This window comes from Eschrichtius robustus, chromosome 6, assembly GCF_028021215.1.
Source record: "Eschrichtius robustus isolate mEscRob2 chromosome 6, mEscRob2.pri, whole genome shotgun sequence".
Taxonomy (NCBI): Eukaryota; Metazoa; Chordata; class Mammalia; order Artiodactyla; family Eschrichtiidae; genus Eschrichtius; species Eschrichtius robustus.
In genome coordinates, this window is record NC_090829.1 from 91,944,365 (window position 1) to 91,965,720 (window position 21,356).

At 39.5% G+C, this 21,356-nt stretch overlaps 1 protein-coding gene across 16 annotated transcripts in view; it reads right to left on the bottom strand.

Moving 5' to 3' along the window:
* Window positions 1-11,666: 11,666 nt before the first annotated feature.
* BBX (BBX high mobility group box domain containing) overlaps window positions 11,667-21,356 on the bottom strand; it is a 280,074-nt gene continuing 270,384 nt past the window's right edge. For 11 of the 16 annotated variants that reach the window (XM_068546792.1, XM_068546806.1, XM_068546805.1 and 8 more), the window contains one exon: window positions 11,667-17,372. In XM_068546792.1, the coding sequence (XP_068402893.1) occupies window positions 17,285-17,372 (88 nt within the window). In that variant the 3' untranslated portion in view covers window positions 11,667-17,284. The remainder of the gene's footprint in view (window positions 17,373-21,356) is intronic. The other 5 variants (XM_068546788.1, XM_068546791.1, XM_068546794.1 and 2 more) reach the window with 1 other exon arrangement.

Sequence of the window (21,356 nt, forward strand, 5' to 3'; positions counted from 1 at the left end):
GGCCTGGGGGAGACAGGGATCACAGGGCCCACTGTTACTAGCCCAAGGACCCTGCACCATCTTTTGTGGTTCCCCTATTCCTTGTTAAATAATTCTCTTATTAAACTCAAATTTGCCCAATTCAATTGTGCCATTTATTTCCTGCTGGGGCTTAACTAATATAGTATCAAATGTCAAATTATTTCAAAAATGTTTCCTTTGGTGCCCCAGCCTTGTTAATGCCTTAAGAATATCCTGAGTTTTTTTCTTGGGTAATCCAGCACCTCAAGTGAGGGTCAGTTTGTAATGCAAACATGTTGCCCCCATATTTGGTCTACCCCTAAACCATTACACCAGGGCCAATGCACTAAAGTGCAGATGGCCATGGGCAAATAATGTTGAAGAACAGGATGGGATATTCAAAGGCAAAAGAATCGGTACTTTTCTTACAAAAATTCAGAGAGTGATTACGATTTCTAATTTAGTATTGCTGAAGATCATAAATGATTTTATTACAAAAATCTACTTAAAAGTGATCTGGATTTTAGCATTGTCAGCTGAAACGCTGTAAAGAGCCTAAAACATTGTAAGGAAAATAGGAGTAAATTATCAAATTTTGTAACATTTGTGCTCACTGGGAAATCCATCCCTGCCTTCTCTCTCTCCTTATGCCACTGTCTGCTTCCTGCAGAAATGAAACAGAAGCTATTTCCCGCTGCACGGTGAAGGATGTGCCAGTCTGCAATATACCTTTTGATTTCCTGGGTCAGGAATAGAGTTCAGATGACTCATCCTGATTCCAGGCTTAATTTAGTCCTCTCCTCTGGGAAGCCTTCCTGGCTCCTTCCACTGTACTCCTCTGGCATTAAAAGGATTAGTATTTTATGTCATAGTTCTCAAATTTCTGTCTTCCCAGCCTCCCTACAGATTGTGATTTTGCTGATGGCAGAAATGAGACTTTTCCTCCTGTTACAGTATCTCCCACATACACCTCAAGCCCCATCCTCAGTTATTTGCTGAGAGGATGGATAAATGAATTGGTGAGAGAGTGAAGGTCTATCGCCTCTCAAGATAGATTCATTCTCAGATTTTTAAAAATTAATTAATTTATTTGTTTATTTTTGGCTGCATTGGTTCTTCGTTTCTGCACACGGGCTTCTCATTGCAGTGGCTTCTCTTGTTGCAGAGCACGGGCTCTAGGCACATGGGCTTCAGTAGCTGTGGCATGTGGGCTCAGTAGTTGTGGCTCACGGGCTCTAGAGCACAGGCTCAGTAGTTGTGGCACATGGGCTTAGTTGCTCTGCACCATGTGGGATCTTCCCGGACCAGGGCTTGAACCCGTGCCCCTGCACTGGCAGGCGGATTCTTAACCACTGCACCATCAGGGAAGTCCACAGATTTTTTTTTTTCCAGGTCCTAATAAATGTCACATTGCCAATCCTGATGCAAAATAGTAGTGAAGTTTGGAAGTCATTTTTTTCCAAATCTAAAATACTGAAGTGGTTTAGTCAAACAGGACAAGGCACAACTACTTCTCCTTTGAGGGGCATCAGGACTTTCTGACAACTGTAGTTTTTAAAACACTCTTTTATATTTGGAAGCAAGCAGGAGCACTCGTATAAAATAAGGTAGGTATCCCTTTCAGAGGAGAGCTTTCTTATTTTCATTTCATGCAGTGTTTATCAATCTTTTTTGTATATGGGCCCATTCAGGAAAAGGAAAAATTTACCAATGACTTGTTTTTTCCCATTCAAAATAGGAAAAAAAAAATTAGCTTTGTTGAGTCCCAGAAGGAGGAAAAGTGGGGTTTTTCCCATTTAATTACTTTAGTAAACAGAAAAATGCTGATGAAAAAATTAACAAGGGTTTTTAGCCACCTAACTGTTCCTTTTTGGTGATATCTGAGAAGTAGGCAGGCAGGGGAGGTATTCTAATTTTTATTTAATTAGTAGACTTTATTATTTGTACTGGTTTTAGGTTTACAGAAAAATTGAGCAGAAAGTACAGAAAATACCAATAAATCCCTTCACTCTTCCAGCCCCTCTGCACTCCCCTCCCCCAGTTTCCCCATCATTAATATCTTGCATTAGTGTGGTGACTTTGTTACGATTGGTGAACCAATATTGACATATTCACTAAAATTCATCATTTACATAAGAGTTCACTTTTCGTCATGCAGATTCAATGGATTTTAACAAATTCATGACATCATGAATCCATCATTATAGTATCATGTAGAAGAGTTTCACTACCTACATATTCCCTGTGCTTCACCTATTCACCTTCCCCAACCACTGATCTTTTTACTGTCTCCATAGTTTTGCCTTTTCTATAATGTCACATAGTTGGAATTATACAGTATGTAACCTCTTCAGATTGGCTTCTTTCACTTAGCAATATGCATTTACGTTCCTCCATATCTTTTTGTGCCTTGATAACTCATTTCTTATCCTTGAATAATATTCCACTGTATGGATGTACCGCCATTTGTTTATCCATTTCCAATCGAAGGACAACTTGGTTGCTTCCAGTTTTTGACAACAATTTGTTTGTTTGTTTAGCTTCTATAAACATTCACGTGCAGGTTTTTGCATGAATATAAGTTTTCAACTCATTTGGGTAAACACCTAAGGGGACAATTGTCGGATCATGTGGTAAGCCTATGTTTAGCTTTGTAAGAAACTGCCAAACTGTTCCAAAGTGTCTGTACCATTTTGCATTCCCACCAGCAACAGAGTTCTAGTTACTCCACACACTTGTTAGCATTTGGTGTTGTCAGTCTTTTGGATTTTGGTTATTCTAATAGGAATATAGTGGTATCTTGTGTTAATTTGCAAGTCCCTAATGACATAAGATGTTGAGCATCTTTTCATATGCTTATTTGCCATCTGTATATTCTCTATCACCTCTTGTGTGGTGTCTGTTCAGATCTATTGCCCACTTCTTAATTGGGTTGTTTTCTTATTGTTGAGTTTTAAGAGTTCTTTGCATAGTTTGAATACAAGTCCTTTATCAGATATGTGTTTGCAAATATTTTCTCACATTCTATGGCTAGTCTTTTTATTCTCTTAAAGTTTTCTAATTTTTTAAGCGTTATAGAATTTTAGAATTTACAAAACTTGTTCAAACGTTGTATCTCATTGCATCCTCAAAAAATGATCCCTGGAAGCAGATGTTATAATGCCCACATTAGAGAGGAAACAAAGAGGTGAAGTGATTTGATTCTGGTTATGTAGGGGTTCAGTGTACAGAGGGGGGAAAGCTTTGCCCTGATCAATGGGATTTGGGGGCTGCCTGTGGTGTGCTGGCACCGTACTTGCTAGGTGTTACAGGGCTGTACAAAATAACTCCCTCTCCTTCCCACTTGGCTGTCTGATTCCTGGAGATGTCTGTTTTCTGCTTGCAGTGAGCTAAAGATTTAATTAAAGAGTATCCTGGTGTTCAGAGATCCCACATCTAGCATTCCCCATCCCACGTCCCTCAGTGGATGATGGGGTTCAGGGCAGGCCACCCCAAAACATGCCACTTTGGCATATTGATTGTTTTGAATTAAAGTCAAGATAGCCAGTACAAGAAGGACACTCTGACCCTCCTTTGTTCCCCAGAAAGCAGGAAATATATCTCCCAAGTGAAAAGTACCCTCTCTATACTGGGAGGAAGAGACATCCTTACCACTATAGATAGGGACTTCAGGGCTGAGAAGGCTGTGTAAACAAGCCTTGTTACACTAATAAGACAAGGCAAACCTTGTCTTCACTAAGTTACTACCCCAAGCCTAAACTTCTTTACCTTGCCAATTCTTCACAAATTTATTATTTCTTTGTCTAAAAGGTATAAAAGCTGCCTGCTTTGGTCACTTCTTTGAGTTTCATATTTTTTAATGAATTCTCCTATATACCAAGTTAAATTTGGTTTTCTCCTGTTAATCTGTTCTATGTCAATTTAATTATTAGGTCATCCAAAGAGCCTAGAGGGAAGGAGGGAAAAGTTTTCCTGCCCTCCATGGGGTGACTCCACCAGCTCTCAGTCTCCATCTTGGGGTGCCTGTGGTCCAGATCCCACTGGGGTGCAACTACTTTAAGACAAGAGATTTCAAAATGTTCTTTTTTTTTTTAGAGTCCAAGGTGATTGTCCTGGAAACTCCCTGTCCTCCTTTGGTGAAACAAAGAAACAAACAAACAAACCACGACAAACAATACCAAAATGAAAAAGTGAAACCTCTCTCTTTTTGTGAGCTGACATACTGCATTTTGGCTTTTTTGTGAGTGAGCACATCAACTAGGGGTTGCTGATCTCCATTTTACTCTAGTCTCAGCCTCTCCAGAGGTTGGTACCACACTTTGAGACTCATGGCACATTAGGAGGCTGCATAAACTCTTCCAGTGTATCACTAGTAGTAAAGGAACCATGATGGTAACTCTGCACTATAGATAATCCCAATGACATCACCCATGCACAGGGGCCCACATGCCAACTTCTGCCCACCTGGATGTTCGGGTCCAGCCTAAGGCAGTGTCAGGGTCTCCAGCTTGACATCTTTCTTGAGCCTAGAGATTTAAAGTTCCCTTTCTTCTTGTTCTTGGCTGAATCAGATTAAACAAAGACAGCATTAGCACTACAAAGAATTTAATGGAGTGGTTAATGGTGTGGGTGATGTCACTAGGAATTTGGCAGCATCTGAGAGAAATAATCATGACTTGACAACCCTTCTTTCAGAAAGCAAAATTGCCTGGTTCTGGTTATACCAGTTGTTACTGGCTTCCCTGCCTGCAAAAATGTCACACTAATTCCAACGGGGTTGTTTACACAAGTGGAAAAAATCTGACTCTTTGATAACATGTTTCAGTTGCAACCCTTTTAATGACACTCAGAGGCCTTCCAGTAAGAGAGAAATTTCCTCCAAACTAAGGGAGCAGTTATCTGGAAACGGTGCCCTTCCTCGGTAAGGTTATTTATGTTCATTGGGCTAATGGTTTTTGTCCAGTAATACATTTAAATTGCTTTTCATTTTACAGTTATGCTTTGCTATCACATTTCAGAAAGTGGCTTCTCTTCCTCTGTACAGCAGGCTGTTTCCTCAACTATGAGATGACAGCATTGTCCTTTCGAAGTCATTTGAAATAGACTCGGTCTCAGCCATCTCTCAGGAGAATATTCTCTGGCTGATCATCACAGCCAAGTGGAAAGTACAAATGAACTCAGGCTGTCTGGTAGCTCCTTTCGCTCTCTGGTTCCCTGGAGGCCCTGCAGCAGGGCGATGGTGAACCTGTTGATCTGGGACGGAGCCCGACATTCAGAACTCTGACGTTACCTGAGAAATAGGCCCCCAACTTGGGTATAAGAAGTGCAACGATCAAGAGGAGACACTGCAAATGATTCATAAACTGAGTCACACTTACCTGGTGTGGATGACAAAGAAAAAGAGGGCTCTGTGGAAATGAACATGATTAGGTTTATACAACATTGTAGCACAGGTTGCTCAGTTAAACTGATAGCTCATGGGGCAGTTGGGAAAAAATCATAGTCTTTTAAAGCTAAAAAAAAAAAAAGGTGGATTAGGCTGTGGAATGAATTTGAAGCACATATAATTCTATTCAAACATATTGGGTAATAACTGTAATATAAGTGCTATAATACACTAGCTTTATTTTTAAAAACAGGGGTAAAAATGTACGTGAAAATGGATCACGCTTCTGCCTGATTTCCAAACTGAGAACAGTGTGTGTATATGGTAAGTTTTGAAGCTACAGGCATACCTCATTTCATTGCACTTCACAGATTATGCATTTTTAACAAATTGTAAGCAATTTGTGGCAACCTTACGTCGAATAAGTCTATTGGCACCGTTTTTTCCCAAGAGCATTTGCTCACTTCGTGACCCTGTGTCACATTTTGGAAATTCTCAAAATAGTTCAAACTCTTTCATTATTATATTTGCTATGGTGATCTGTGATCAGTGACCTTTGACGTTGCTACAACGACTTGCTAAAGGCTCAGTTGAGGATCAGCATTTTTTAGCAATAAAGTATTTTTAAATTAAGGTATATCCTTTTTTTTTTTGACGTAATGCCTTTGCACATTTAATAGACAACAGTATAGTGTAAACATAACTTGTATAGGCATAGGCACTGAGAAACCAGAAAACTCTTGTGAACTCGCTTTATTGCAGTGGTCTGGAATCGAATCCGCAATATCTCTGAGGTATACCTGTAAATGGTTTAAGCTCATATGAGGAGGTTGACATTCAAGTTAAAAAGTTTTAACTTTAATATATAATTGACTAGGAAGCAAAGAAAAGGGACCAAGAAGTGTAAACTGCGTTGCTGATCTGTAGCAGTTTAATCTCAGGAAACTTGGCTCTGTTCCAAGACTTGGAGGATTGCGATGGCAGCCAGCGCTCTTCAGCAGGGAAAGGTGAGCCGCTGGGGAAAATCGGTTCCCTGCTCCGTGACTCGGGCATCTCTCAGGGCCCCGCCCGCTGTGCAATCTTGCCACTTGGTTGGCTCTGCCTTGTCTTTGGCTGCAAGTGAAGGGCTGCTCTTCCCCAGGAAATAATATTCATCAGCTAATTTATGACTCAGTTCATCCCGCCCCACCAATTACCGACGCTGCTCTCCGCGGTAGGCTCAAAAGCTGGGACAGATTCCGTCTAAAATAGATCTTTGGCTGAGGAGCAGGTCGTGGGGGAAGCAGGCAAGAATGTCACACAAAGGCGACTCGGAAGAGAAGAGTGCACACCCAGACCAGACAACCAGTTGTTTTTTCAAAGAAGGCATATGGAATATTGGATGTGTGTGTAGGAGTGAAAGAGGAACGCCAAAATAGTAATCCACATGGATAAATGCCCATACACAGAAGAAAAAGATCTTGGTCTGATTCCAGTTTGAATGGTGTCCCTAAGGACGACTGTGGCATGCGTAAGAGAGACAACCGCTCTGCATTCCCCTTCGAATTTCAGGTGTCACACCAGGTGGGCTGGTACCAGCGTTTGAAGACCCTCGTCTTCGCTGTTGCTTCAGCCACGGTCCTCGGCACACGCTAGCCACTCGGGAAATGTTGTTCCATATGTGACCCACTCATTTGAAGTCAGACCTTTGGGATGTGGGGAGAGGAAGACCAGTGAAGACTTTTGGGCAACACAGATCCCACTGACTTGAGCCTTCGGGGGCCACAGAGGCCTGATGAACTTCGAATTAAACTCTTTAAAGTTCTAGAACTTTTCTGAATTCAGACATAAATTACAAGGCAGTTTCCATACCTAAGAGATAATCTTAATTCCTAAAGCAGATGATTTTGGAGTTAAAGAACTCCTTTAACTATCAATCCCTAAAATGGGGATTTTGATTTGGCCGTACTGAGGTAAATATTTAGCTTAAAAATTAGATTCATGGCCTTCAATACACGGGAGGTAACGCTGAAGAGTTCTAGGTAAGAATAGGTTCTTCCGGGCTTCCCTGGTGGCCCAGTGGTTGAGAATCTGCCTGCTAGTGCAGGGGACACGGGTTCGAGCCCTGGTCTGGGAAGATCCCACATGCCGCGGAGCAACTGGGCCCGTGAGCCACAACTACTGAGCCTGCGCGTCTGGAGCCTGTGCTCCGCAACAAGAGAGGCCGCGATAGTGAGAGGCCCGCGCACCGCGATGAAGAGTGGCCCCCGCTCGCCGCAACTAGAGAAAGCCCTCGCACAGAAACGAGGACCCAACACAGCCAAAAATAAATAAATAAATAAATAAATAAATAGGTTCTTCCTTTCCAAAGGCTGAGGACTAGCAAGACTCACGTGCTCGATTGAGACCCAAATTGAAATGGTGGCAGCACACATCAGAAAACAAGAATCTTCCCCAATAGTTCCTTGGAGCAAAGCATTTCTTGAGTCATTCACCCAGCCATAAAAACCTTACAGATATTCTCAGTGGAGAAGAAAAAAAGAAAGGGAAAACAGAAAACAGCTTTTGTGCATGGAGGGTGTGGAAGTGGGAAGGTGTGCTGTCTCAGCAAGATGCAAGAGCTGGGACTAAGGTAGGGAAAAGATGCATAGCCCACGGAGAACGAAAAGAAAGTCGGGGAGTCATATTATCTGGCTCCAGGATTACCTCTCTAACCCTAAGGCCAAATGCTTAAACCGTGCTGCTTAACCTTGCGATTTCGGATATTCTCCAGACGTCATGGCAAGGTTGTAGCCGATGTGCTATCTAACTGCACATCAGTCCTGGAATTAGCACAGCTGGGAGGTTCCATACCCTGAGACACACATAAAAGAAACATATGCTGCATCATGGATTGTCCCCAAAGGCTTTTATCACATTTTTGTCATTCTCAGAGATCTGAGAAGTTAAAAGAATTTTATTCTTTTAAAGTAAAACAGTAACACACCCATTTTTTTTTAAAGTCTTCAAAATGCAGATTATCAAGTTTCACATGCACTTATATGTAACTTCTTTCTGACAGTCTTTGATTTCCATGCCCAGCCTCATCTGTATTGTATTTCAGTGGACCATTTCTAAACCCCACTAGATTATATATCCTCAGAAGACTGTCTTGTTGGTGATTAGCGGTCCAATAGCAGGCCTCCGCCACAGATTTGCAGAACGACTGGATTGTTGTAAGAGCATGACAGCAATTTAATGGCCGTGCCATATCGGTAAAGAACTCTTCTGGAGCCAAAGCAAGTGAGTGAACTAATTTTCATGGGCTCTGAAACAGAGAAGTGGATGAAGAACTGTTTTTAGGGCATTTTATTCTAACAACACAGTTTTGATTTTGACTGATACACAATACAGGTTTAATACAGGTGAGGCTAGGATTGGTGTGTTAAGTACTTCATATTCTATTTACAAGAGGGGTTTAGATTTCTGAGGACTTGTCAGAGTATCACTTTTAATATATTGTTATAAATACCTAAGCCAAGATACAGTATGGGAGAAGTGAAAGTTTAAAGTTATTTTGTAAAACTCCATCTAAACTTCTCCAGTATTTATGTCAAAGATTATATCTCGGAGGAAAAAAAATTTAATTATATCAGTTTTGCTTTTCTATTCTATTTCAAACAGATGCTTCATATTAGATGGTAAATTATTACCTATTTTTGTATCTACTGAGTATATTTTAATTGTTTTTAATGTATTTTTTCAGTGCTTTCATATGTTTATTTCTGGAAGGTATGAATTGTTGTCTGTTTAATGTCTTTCATAAGCACCACAGATATGATGCCCAATAGTAGGAAAAAATCAAGAAATTATACTCAAGCATATTTCTTGGAAATATTCTCATGCTGGCTTTAAAACCATTTGACTTTGGCTTCAAAACCATTTTGACTTTTAGACACTGAACTCTAAAGACCTGTTTGTATGAAATTTCCCCTTCCCCCTTTCATCCTCCATCATTCTCAAGAAACTTTCAATCCCCACATTTTCTCTTCTGACTTTGCAATACATGATCCTGAGACAAAATGACCTTTTGTGAAATTCTCTAGGGTAAGGGATCGCCGAATAGATGAGCCTTAAAGTAGGAATTATCATTTTATCTCTTCCAGCAAGGGATTTCACTTTATGCTTTAATTTCTGGCCTGTTGACCCAGGACTGCAGATTTTTAAAGTCTTTGGCAACCTGCCTTCCAGAGTTCATCTAATATTTTGTCTCTACCTCTCCCCTACAAGAACAGATTTCACTCTTAAAAGTCTGAGACAGAAAATGCAGCAGGGACAGGGTTGGAGGGAAAAGTGTAAAGGACACAGTAAGTTTATAAAAGTTTTATATAGTTATAAGTTTTAGTCCTTGGGCCTTTTTAGACATTAACTACAACAAAATCATAGAAAGCAAGACCTAAATAAATTAAATAAATAAATAGCATGCTAAGGCCATTTTTCTTAAAATCTGTTTAGAAACTGTAAATTAAAAATGTCAAATACAGAGATACCCAATTTGAACAGCGTTTTCTAATTCCAAATTATCTTCACTCCAGCATTGCTGTGGCTCATGAATTCCTTTTGCTTTGGACAAGAAACATACTTTTGGAATCGTGAGGTGATACTTAAAATGAATATCTGTGCATATCAAAATATTTGTTTTTAAAGACTATCTGAAGTATTTATACATGAAATCACACTTCTGGAATATGCGTATCTGGGGTTGGGGGATGAAATGAAGGAAAACGGGTGAAATACAGATGAAGGAATCAAGGAAATGCAGGTGCTTGAGGTTGGGTGATGGGTACGTGGAGTTCAGTATACTAGCCGCTCTATCTTTGCATATATTTGAAAATTTCCGTATTTCAAAAAGGTGACAAGGTTTCCAATACATTATGATCAGCAACTTTACCTTTGTTCAATATGCATGGAAGAGAGTCAGTAGTATTAGTTTTAGCTCACTTATTGATAAGAACCATTTTATTGTTCCTTGCAAGAGATTTCATGTTCTACCCAGAAGGACAGATGTGACTGTATATGCAGGATCATAAAACCACACACATATGCATATTATCACCCTTTTCCCTAACAGAATTTATATTCCCCCAATACATTTTATTCTCAATAATTCAAAGGAAGTGTGCCGGAGTATTAGAAAATGTAATTCATTAGGCAGATAGATTTTACAGAAAAATCTTAGAGTGCTACATATACAAGTATGAGTTAGCTATGTGAACTTAACCTACCGTGAGTTTTCCACAACATCAAATCCAAACAGCTTATCCCTAAGGCATCAGGACCCTAGTTCATTCTGAAGACGAAGTTATACTTAGCATCTCTTTTGAATACACTAACATATCAACCTTCCAGTTGGAATAAATATAATACAGTCAACAATTACCACTTAATGGGCATTTCCGTTACAGGCCCCATGCGAACATTTTCATATATATATTTCCTTTTCATCCCAGTAGTGGTGTTAAGAAGTTATTACTAACCACCATCATTTAGGTAAGTGAAGTGTGATTCAGGGAGGTTAAGAAACCCAGCGGTAAATGGGTGGAGCCACACTTTGGAGCCAAGTCTGTCTGAATGCAACGGCTGTGACATAATTATACTATATATGTATTTATACACTGTGTGTGCATGCGCACAATTGTGTGCCAATCCAAAGGATTAAAAAAAAAAAAAAAAAAAAGCATATCCAAGGTTCTAAGGTTCAGGAACATCATATTCACCAAACTTGAGGCCTGAGTTTATACTACAGTCTTAACGATACTATTTCCATCCTTTTATTACAGTTCGGGGAAAGATGGTATGCTCAGGCAGGTCACACTTTCCCAAGGAGCCTCTCCTCCTGTGCAGCAGACTGAAGCATGTTTTCCTTCTTCTGTAGGGCTGATTTCTGCTCCACACATTAGGCAAAAGCAACCAGCGCTGCTCATACAATGGTGAATCTCAGGTAAAGTTTAGGGGAGACCATCATTTGGTATTCTAAAATAGTTGAAAGGTCTTATTTGTATTAAAGTATTTTCCCTACTGTTTTTAGCAAATATGGTATATTGAAGGCACATACACTATGGCCAGTAGTGTGAACCAAAAAAAAAAAAAATTGAATAATATCTTTAAAATATTTCAAATTTTTATTAAATATTTTTATTCAGTTTTAAGATCACAGTTAAAGTACTTTAGCATGTTATACACATGACTTACATGTGCAATTTTTAGAAATATCAAATTAAGTATAAGATTTTGAAGAAAGAAATTATATAAATGTGTATATTGACTTTTACTACACATACATCTAAGAAAGCAATAATTCTGTTGTACCATTAAGTGGAAATCATTTATTACATGGCATGTTTACACCAACTCTAAAGAGAACCAAGCCAATTTCTGAAAGCAAAAAAAATGAGCGATTCGGTCATGCTGAAAACTGTCAACAGACTTAAGACCTGGTGGTCAAATGAAGCTATGGTTAATTTATGGCAGGTAAGTAAGCAATTCAAACCTATGGGAAAAGTTCATAATCTGGTATGTGGACTCTCAGGTGATTTTTATTCCTTTTTGACAGATTCCTGAGAGCAAGACATTAGTGCTAAGGAAATGAGAAACATGTTGCCGAGCATGTGCTGAGCTCCAGATCACAATCCCCCACCCCAGTTCTGCCACTGCGAGCTGAGGCACTAAAGTGAGGTGTCAGGGGACGTGAGCACCCCCCTGGGGCCGCAAGGGGAGGTCATGGTTAGTCCACGAAACGCGTGCCTCTGTGATTTAGGTTAGAGCTTGTGAGGTAAGATGTGTGGTGCGGTGCAGTGGGGGCGTGTGGAGGCATGGAATTAGGTCCTTGCTCCTCGGTAACCAGTTCTGGCCCAAGTTATTAGAAAGTCTTTGGAAAGAGTAGTAATGTTCACAATAACTAATTCTGTGCATAAAGATCAGTTTAAGGGCAGGATCAATTTTGACCACTGACTGCAACAAGAAAGCAGTGGCCACCGAACTTCTAAGTACAAGGTTTCCTCTTTTCAATTATTAGTATAAATCATACCACCAGAAATAAAATTTGGCCAGGGGAGGAAACTTTTTTGTATGTGTGAAGAAAATGTATATTTATATTTTTAAGGAAAGCGTAGCACAAACAGATGGAGGCGTATGAGGGGAATCAAATGTACTTGTCTTGTTGTTCACTCTTTTGCTGCTTCTTTTTCTAAAATGTAAGATAATGTCCCCAGTGAAAAGGACAAGGTCATTTAATACGGGGTATGATAAACTTCGCTATCACTTCCAAACTATATAAAAGCTAAGCAGTCCATCAAACCCTGAATACTTCACCAGACATATCTGGTAAGATGAACTGAACAACTGTTTCTTTTTTTATTATAAGTATGATGTTAGTCAATCTAAATAAGATAACTGTAAAAAAAAAAAAAAAAATCCCCAAACTCAAATAAACACAAAATCCAAATCTATTTCTTTGGGAATGCTTGTATAAATAAAAGCAACACCTAATTAACAATTAGTACACTCTTTATAAGGTGCAAAACAAGATCCTATGTGGGGAAAGCTAAATTTTAATTCCCACCTAGCAGTCACTCTGAATACTTTATAGGTCAAATGTAATAAGAGCATTTGCTTCTACTGCCCATTTTCAGCAATACATTGTTCTCTCTGGAGAAGGTGGTTTGGGAAGTCAAAACACTGCAGCGGAAAATAGTGGCACTGAAGGTAGAAGCAAAAAAAGACAAACCTTTGAAACAGGACTTACTGAAATTAACCGTTAAAGCCGAGGTAGCCCATTAGGATTGGCCTTATCTGAGGGCTCGGTGGAGCAGTGCAATCAAAGGTGAGCCTCCTCACAGCGTCACGTACACCCCGACTTCCCCTTCACGAGTGATGACTCCAGGCCTTGCACGACTTCCTTCCTCTTCCCCCACGAAGCGGCGACGCTTCCCCTTGGTTGTATGGATGCTGGCCTCCAGCCTCCAGCCGCTGGTCTCCAGAACACTTAGGATTCATACAGTAGTTTAGCAGGCAGCATGGTCCCACTGCTTCACATTAATGCCAGATGCCAAACTTGGAACAGAGTTACTTGATATTCCCCATCCCTCCCCCGGAACTGTATAAACAAAACATGTCATTCAGTTTTCAGCTTACTCCTAGTGCTGTATCGATTTATAATTTGCTTGAGATTTTACATAGGTGCAAACATTTCCAGAGGATACGCCAAGGACTACAGAGCGCAAACAAAATGTTTTATGACTCAGGCAGAGTGACATCTGACTTGATAAGAGAGTGACGGGGATTACACAAGTTGGATTCTAAATAACCGGACCAGTTCAGATGCTCCTTTTTGTTCATAGTGTTCCATCACTTTTTTTCTCTGCAGCAGTTTTAATGGCAGGAACTATAATAACAGTGATAACGTGGGAATGAGTTCAGCATGGCTTTGAGGGGGCACTGGTAGAAAGCTCATCTGACGGAATTAAATAAATATATTTTCGGGGGGGGGGGGGAAGACTGTCAGAATTACAACGGTAATGATATATCCTTTAAAAAAGAGGGCTTTAAAGAATTCACCATTTTGATATAAAATCTGGGAACTAACCTAGTTTGGGGATAAGAACCTGTGTCTTCAAAGTGGCTGTGGGACCTTTTTCCTTTTCCTGGCCTCATTACAGTTATCCAAACAAATAAACACTTAAGAAGGGTGTCTTACAGTATTTTCTCTCTTTCACTCAGCTTCTTAGAGCTGCAGCTTCAGTAACTATAATATACTCTACACACTTCAAAATTACATAGGAAAATACCCAGAATAACTAAATAAATAAAAGGCTAAAGAAAACTGGAAAAGTACTGTGTCTCCATCTGAGACTAAATCATCCACTTCCAGCAACACAGAGAAGGGCTAGGACAATTTTTTTCAAAAGATTTATATACAGCTTTGAATCCAGAAATTAAGGTTAAAAGCATAAATATTGATAATTTCAACTAGATTCAGAATGGTTTCAGAAAGATATGATACAACAATTTAGAATAAAACAAAAGCAGAAGAGCATCATATTTTGGTTTGCTTGAGATATACATAAGGTGCAACAACTTTTTCTCTTGAGGATGCTTGTGGGACAAATGTTAGTGTAGATGGTGTTTGCTGGCAGATTAAGGTACACACCATAGCAATATGATTTTCCAAAATAAAAAAGAATGAGAGAAGTGAAATGAAAATGATAAATGGGGGAGGGTACTACTTGTTGGTCTGCAATATTTGTGCTAACAAATGTTGTTACCTGAAAATACCAACACCCCTCTCCAGTGGATTCAGGGCATAAGAAAAGCACTATTTTTGAAATCAAGACTTTACTCAGAGAAATGACAAGGCGAGTGTCTAAAAGACTATAAAGCTTTGCAGGATTTCTGCTACTCTCAGTGCCTAACCGCTTAAAAATTAAGCATTTCTACAAAAAGGTGTTTTTTTTTGTTTTTGTTTTTTTTCTAAAGTATCTGAAAACAGTCATATCCAGTAGGTTGCCCTCCACCCCGACCCCTGCCTAAGGGAAAAGCCACTGAGGTTTAGGAAAAGCAGATCAAGTAAGATATATTAATCACATAGAAAAAAGTAATCTTCTGTTTTGCTTCTTTTTAAAAAAGGTCCCATGAATATACAGCACTCTCTTAAGGAACTCTAGTGAAATGTAATCAGAGGACTGGAGGAGAGGGCTCTGGCAAAAATAGATCTATTCTAACATGTTCTAGAGAATAACAAGTTAGTACCATTGTCAAGGTGCATGTTCTGCACCAAACAACTTTTGTTGTTGATTTTTTTTTTTTTTGGGATTTTAGCTAATTATAATTTTTAAATCACTGCTAGCAAGTGGTCCAGAAACTCCAACAGCCACCAACACTGGGACCCAGCAATTTTCAAACATTAACTTTGTGTTTCGAAATTTAGAAAATATTAATACAACGGCATCATAGTAAAAATCTCATGCTAAAATCTGGGGTTGCTCACCTGATTTATTTCTATGTGAATGGGGCTAAGCTTCTGCCTCTGATTAACCTTGCTTACTAATTCCTTCTTCCTCCATGCCCACAAGGAATATGCATTTTTGAGGACACCATTCCAATGCCCTGATGCCCTCTCTACCTGCTTTGAAAAAAAGGCCCAAATCTCTCTATTCTTTTTCAATTCTGTTAGTATGTTGTACATATTTTCCAGCACCGAAACTGAAGTAATATCTACAACCGTGAAAAGCTAAACCTAGTCAGTACTAATAGAGTCATTTTTTTGTATGGCTATTAGGTCAAATTACGATTAGAAAAAAAATCATTACAATTCAGTCAAGTATAAATAAGAAAGCTAGATAAAACCTTGTAAACTGTCACCATTTAGAGATCTAATTCAAAAGCTTCAAACTTGAACTAACACTATCAAAATTCCGCCAGTTTGAAAACCAGTAAAAATTATTGCTGGAATCCAATAATTAAAATTTGGTAGTTTGTGCTGTGATGCAAGAGTGGGGAAATACTTTGTGCTATGGAACAAATACCCTGTAAAATCTGTAGCCGCCAACTAATTTTGATTTATCACTTTGCATCTGTTGCTAAGAAACAAGATACTGTGAACATCAGGTGGTGGAGTCAATATGTTGAATGTTCTAAGCCAGTTTATCCACTTGCACTGGCATATGTATGGTTGGTTTTATGTTCAAAAGCAACAAAACATGAAAAGGAAACAGGAAACTTGCAGGTGGATCTATAACTGCAAGTCCCACTCTGGTCAGGCATACCTCCCTCATCATTTACTCAATACCTCCGTAACCACAAAAACTCAAAATGGCTCTAAAAACCTGCAGTGCCAATTAGGCTGTGCATAGCAATTGCTACCCGTCCAGTCTGTCTGGGATGGATGTAAAAGGTCTGTAGCTCAAAGTCCACACGAAGTGAGTGTGTCTTCAATGTGTTCTGAATAGTGAAGTAATACTAAGGTCACTTCTGAATAATATTTTTCTTTTTTTGTCTGTATGAACGATCCATTGGTCACTCAGACCCCTGTGTAAAAATAAAAGAATCCTCAAGGCATGAAAAACATCAGTAATCTGTAATCTGCTGGACTCTTCCCCTGTCTGGGAAAATATTCGCCACAATTTGCCCCAAGCAAATTCTTCTTGGTCACTCAAGGTTAAGAAAAAAATTCTGCTCGTAAGAACTGTAATTTTTCTTCTTCTCTCTCTTTCTCTTTTTGCCAGCAAACTACCACTCTGGTGGCAAATATAAAAGTGCAGAATATATGGACCACGAGGCCGAGCATACACCGCTAACAATGGTACATCTGCCTGCCCGTGCTGCTTGGGAGTCTCTGGAACAGGCTTTTTAATATTATTCTACAATATAAATGTAGGTATAACCTATTATATAAACCATCTTAGAACATAAATCTCCATGTACAAAAAAGACTAAGAATATCTAATAATAACTAGTGCAGTGTGTCAGTTTTTGTTTTTTTGTTTTTTGTTTTTGTTTTGAAAGAATAACTAGGTAATATACGAAACTAGTTTCACACTCTCTGGTTGGTAAAAGAGATGCTGGATGAGCTACAGTAAAGGCAGCCTTTTACCAAGTTACCACCTATTACCATCAAAAGCCTTCAATAGAAAGCAAAGCTCTAGGATCATCCCGTTCCTGCTCATTATCAGACAGATAACATCACCCTCAAAGACTCTGGGTGCTGAAAGAACAAACTGGCCCAGGGTGCCAACTTCTGCTTCAAGTGAATCTGGGCCGTGTAGGGCAACAAGCACTTGTTTGCAGTCTATATTTTCCACCACATGGACTCACTAGCATCTCTCAGTAAAGACAAGGCTAGGGTAGTAGGTAAAGCACAATGTTTTACAATTAAAGGGCGCTTCACTGGTCAGCGCAAGAAATAAGTACAGGAGCCTGTGGCATTTCTTTTGGCTGTCCATCATGGGTGAGCGGAGTTGATCTCTGACCTCTGTAAAATAAGAGGAAGAAAAAGAGAGAAATCACTTATTGAGAGCACATTATCAGAAATAGGAGAGGATGATGAAATGACCAACAAAAGCTTTCCAATATATCTTGTTTAATAGCTACTACTGACTTACTACTTACACCGTTTAACTAAAACTGTTTTTATTCTTAAAGCTTCTCTATTTTTCTTTTTTAAGGATTTCTTATCTCAGTTCCTCTCCTACAACTCAACAACATACTCTGACCCCAAACAACCACCTCCATTATGTAGAGACAAAACCTGAAGCACCAACAGATTTGGGGAAATTCCCAGGAAGTGGAAAACTTTCAGTCAAGGGCTATGGTTCTAGGATGACAATTTTCCTCTGGATCTACTTATATTAAAAAATGACACATTCCTTTCCTTGACTTGCCCAAAGGGAAGAAGACTCTCCTATACTAACCGATAACCTTCAGGCTCATTTCTTGAGATATATAATAATAAGCCCGATTTCAAAACTTAAGGCCAATAAAAGGGATGGCCTCTGCAGACAGAGGTAAACTGTGACTTAAAAAATGAATGAAAAGAAAGCACTGAAACCCCCCTAACGAAAGAGAAGTCTCAGAGGCATATGGAGGGAGAATGCATAGGGAAGAAGGCAAGTACCGACTCTGAATTTTAGTGTGTGAGAAAATCCAATCAACTTGGGCCAAAATCAACACATACGGAGAGAGAACTCTAGACAAGACTTAAAAAAATTCATGGAAATTCTTATCATTTGGATTGGATCTACATCAAACAGATGTAGATCAAACAGTTATTTTTCATTCAGCTTGTTGTTTAATGAGTAGGAAGAAAAATACGATTTACTTCATGGTTATAAGAAAATTTCTTGGTACTTTCTATAGAGCTTCTCGTTCTAAAAAGATAGGATTGGGCACCTCCTTGACACTTCCTAATAGGTTTCCCAAGCCTCAACAATGCATACTCACTGCTCTGGCCTACGATGGTCTGCAGTGCACAGCACTGTGCTGAAAATATGGGATAGAGCAGCAGTGTTTGCACTGGTTTGACCGTTTCAATACAGTACCTTCTTCAGATTACGTGAAATAAAAGGAGCTATTTTAAAATTCAAATTGTATCTCTCCATAACTATATCCCATTTTCTTTTTCTTGATGAACAGAAAAGAAAATTAATACAGATAGATTACATTTGGGGATTTCAGAATCCAATGATCACTTAGCTTAAGATATTAGGAATTTAGAAAAACAAAATGCGTTATAATCAAGCCTCTGGATTAATCTGTTTATTTATGTGGGGATGCTGTAAGAACCAACTCTTCAATATGTTCAACTCTTTGTTCAAGAAAGATGAAATTAAAATGCTGTTTTTTACTTTTAAGATTGAATATGTAACAATATTACAAAAGCGAAAAAAAAATTTAACAAGTATTGGAAAAGGAAACATACAAAGAAAAAAAAGTGAAAGATGAAAAGTACAATGCAAAAAAAAAAAAAAAAAGAGCAAGCAAGAGGGAGAGAGAGAAATGGGGGTGAAAGCCCAGCTTACTCAGTGGAAAAAGAAAAGGAGGTAGGAGCATGACGGGGCTGCCACAAAGTGATGGTTCCAGCTCCCAGGGGAAGGTCAGGTGAGATTCCCCAAGAGTCTCTATGACATGACAGATGCCTGCTTAAGTGGCACGCTACAGCAAAGGCAAAGACAATGAAGTTCAAAGACTTGGATTCAGATCTTGACTCAAGTTTAGCTGTGTGCTCTTAGCAAGTTAATTAACCGCCTGTACCATCATTAAAATGGAACTAAAAAGACGCACCTGGCAGAGCTGATTTTAAGAATAAATGTAATGAGCTTCCACCCTTATAAAACTCCTAGTAAATAAACAGGCTCTCAACAAACGTGAATTCCAATTTCCTACTTCCTGCATTCTGTAAAACTGCTTTTCTATGTTGGGTTTCTGAACCCAATATTAAGATTTCTTGTGGCAAGAATGCAGGTTAATATATGTTTACCCCTAACTCTGTCGACCACCCTCTAAATTATGAACTAGGTGATGCCTAAGCAATAATTAATTGATGTGCAACCCAGGTACAATTACATTAAGTCTGCAGGTGGAGGGACGGCTGGGAGCTCTGCTTTAACAGGTTAACCGCTGAAGTTACAACTAAGATTCTCCAAGGCTGTCTATCTAGATAGTAAGAACACTAACCATTTGTTAGGTTGATAGTAAAATTCTATTAGGCAGTATTTTTTCTTGCTGATGGGAGGTGTAAAAAAAAAAAAAAAAAAAAAAGAACCTTTACTCACACCATTTTTTCTATGCCTGCTAGCTAACTTAGGCAGTCATTCTCAAGAACACCTCATTTATTCATTCACCCATTCATTTGTTCATTCGTCCATTGTTTAACAGGAACTAAGGAAGCTGTGTACATGAAGAATAAAACCAGTGCTTTGCTTTCAAAGCGTACTGGAAGGAGACAGATGCATCAACAAATAACTACAACCCAGTAGTGTGGCAGCTGGTCTAAGAGAGGTGTGCACAGAGAGCGTGCAAGACTTCAGGAGGAAGACTGAGAGAAGAGGACAGAAGATAGACAGGCTGTTCACCCGAGAGGAGGACGCACAAAGGCAAGAAGCGGGCTTATCTGGACGGGAGTAAGCAATTCCACGTGACCGAAGGACAGAGAGGAAGGTGGTGGTGACATTGGAAAGGCTTGCTGCCGCTTTCTGCTGCTGCAGCTGGAAGTCACTGGGGCGGGGGCGGCTGGTTAACAGAGCAGAGGTGTCACCAGTCATGCTCAGAAGGGGACGCTGGCAGTAGCAAAGGTGACTGTGTGGTAGCCCTTCCTGAGCCCTGGATTATGACCCCCCTCTGAATTCTTACATGACCTCTTATTCCCACAATTTATGCGGGCACTTAATAACACTCAGGCGTATTTTTAATTCTTTTTGCATGCGTTATGAGTTTGTCCTCTGTGCTCGACTGTAAAACTCCATGAGTGGAGAAGTGTCTGTGCATTATCTCCCTCAGAGACCTGAACAGATTTTAACAATGTCTGTCACCGTTCACTTGCTATGAGGCACTTGCAGTGTACACATGAAAAGGAATTTGACTTCTTGGAAACATCTAGAGGCTATTTGTGAGGAAGCACTAGAACTGTAATATGACAGGTAAACAGCAAGAGGCAAACAAAGCTTCCACTGGGGTCTCCTAAACCTGGATGTGAAGGAGAATGGAGCCTGACAGATGGGTAGACACGTTGGGGTAGATTTCAAGCTCTGTTGGACTGAAGACTGAAAACCTAGAAAGAACTCATCTGTGGGTAATCCACTTTGAATAAAAACAAGAAATACCTGAATTTACAAAAGGCTTTTTTATCTTCCCAAAGGATCCATTAAGTAGCAGAACACCCAATTATATACTTAGAACTTAATATACTTTCTGTGGGGCTTCGTTGAGTTCAAAAGGCTTTCATATCTGGTCTCATCTGATCCTTACAACTTTGTGATTCTTTGGGGATATCGTTATGCTAAACAGAAGATGAGAAAACTGAGGCCCAGAGAAATAAATGACTTTTCAACAAACACAGAGAGCTGAAGAAAAATCCAGGCCTTCTGCCTTCCATGAGTCAGACGCTGAGATGCTCTTTTTCCTGAACCACACTGTTTTCTTCCACTAGTACCACCAACGCCATCCTCAATGGGGCTGTTACCATGTGCCAGTACCGGGACACTAGATTTATTCTATATAACATCTCTAAGAAATGAGAACCACTTACAGCCATAGTATAAAAGAAGAAACAGAAGATAGAGAAGTGAATGATCTTGCTCAAGGCCTTACAGTTTTCAGGTGACAGAGGTGGGACTCAAAACTCAGGTCTGAGACCTGACTCTAAAGCTCTAACGATTCGATAATATTGCTTCTCTGCTCTCTCAGGCTTTTTCAGAAATGAAGCTTAACCACAGAATAATACTATGTTCAAAGTAAAATG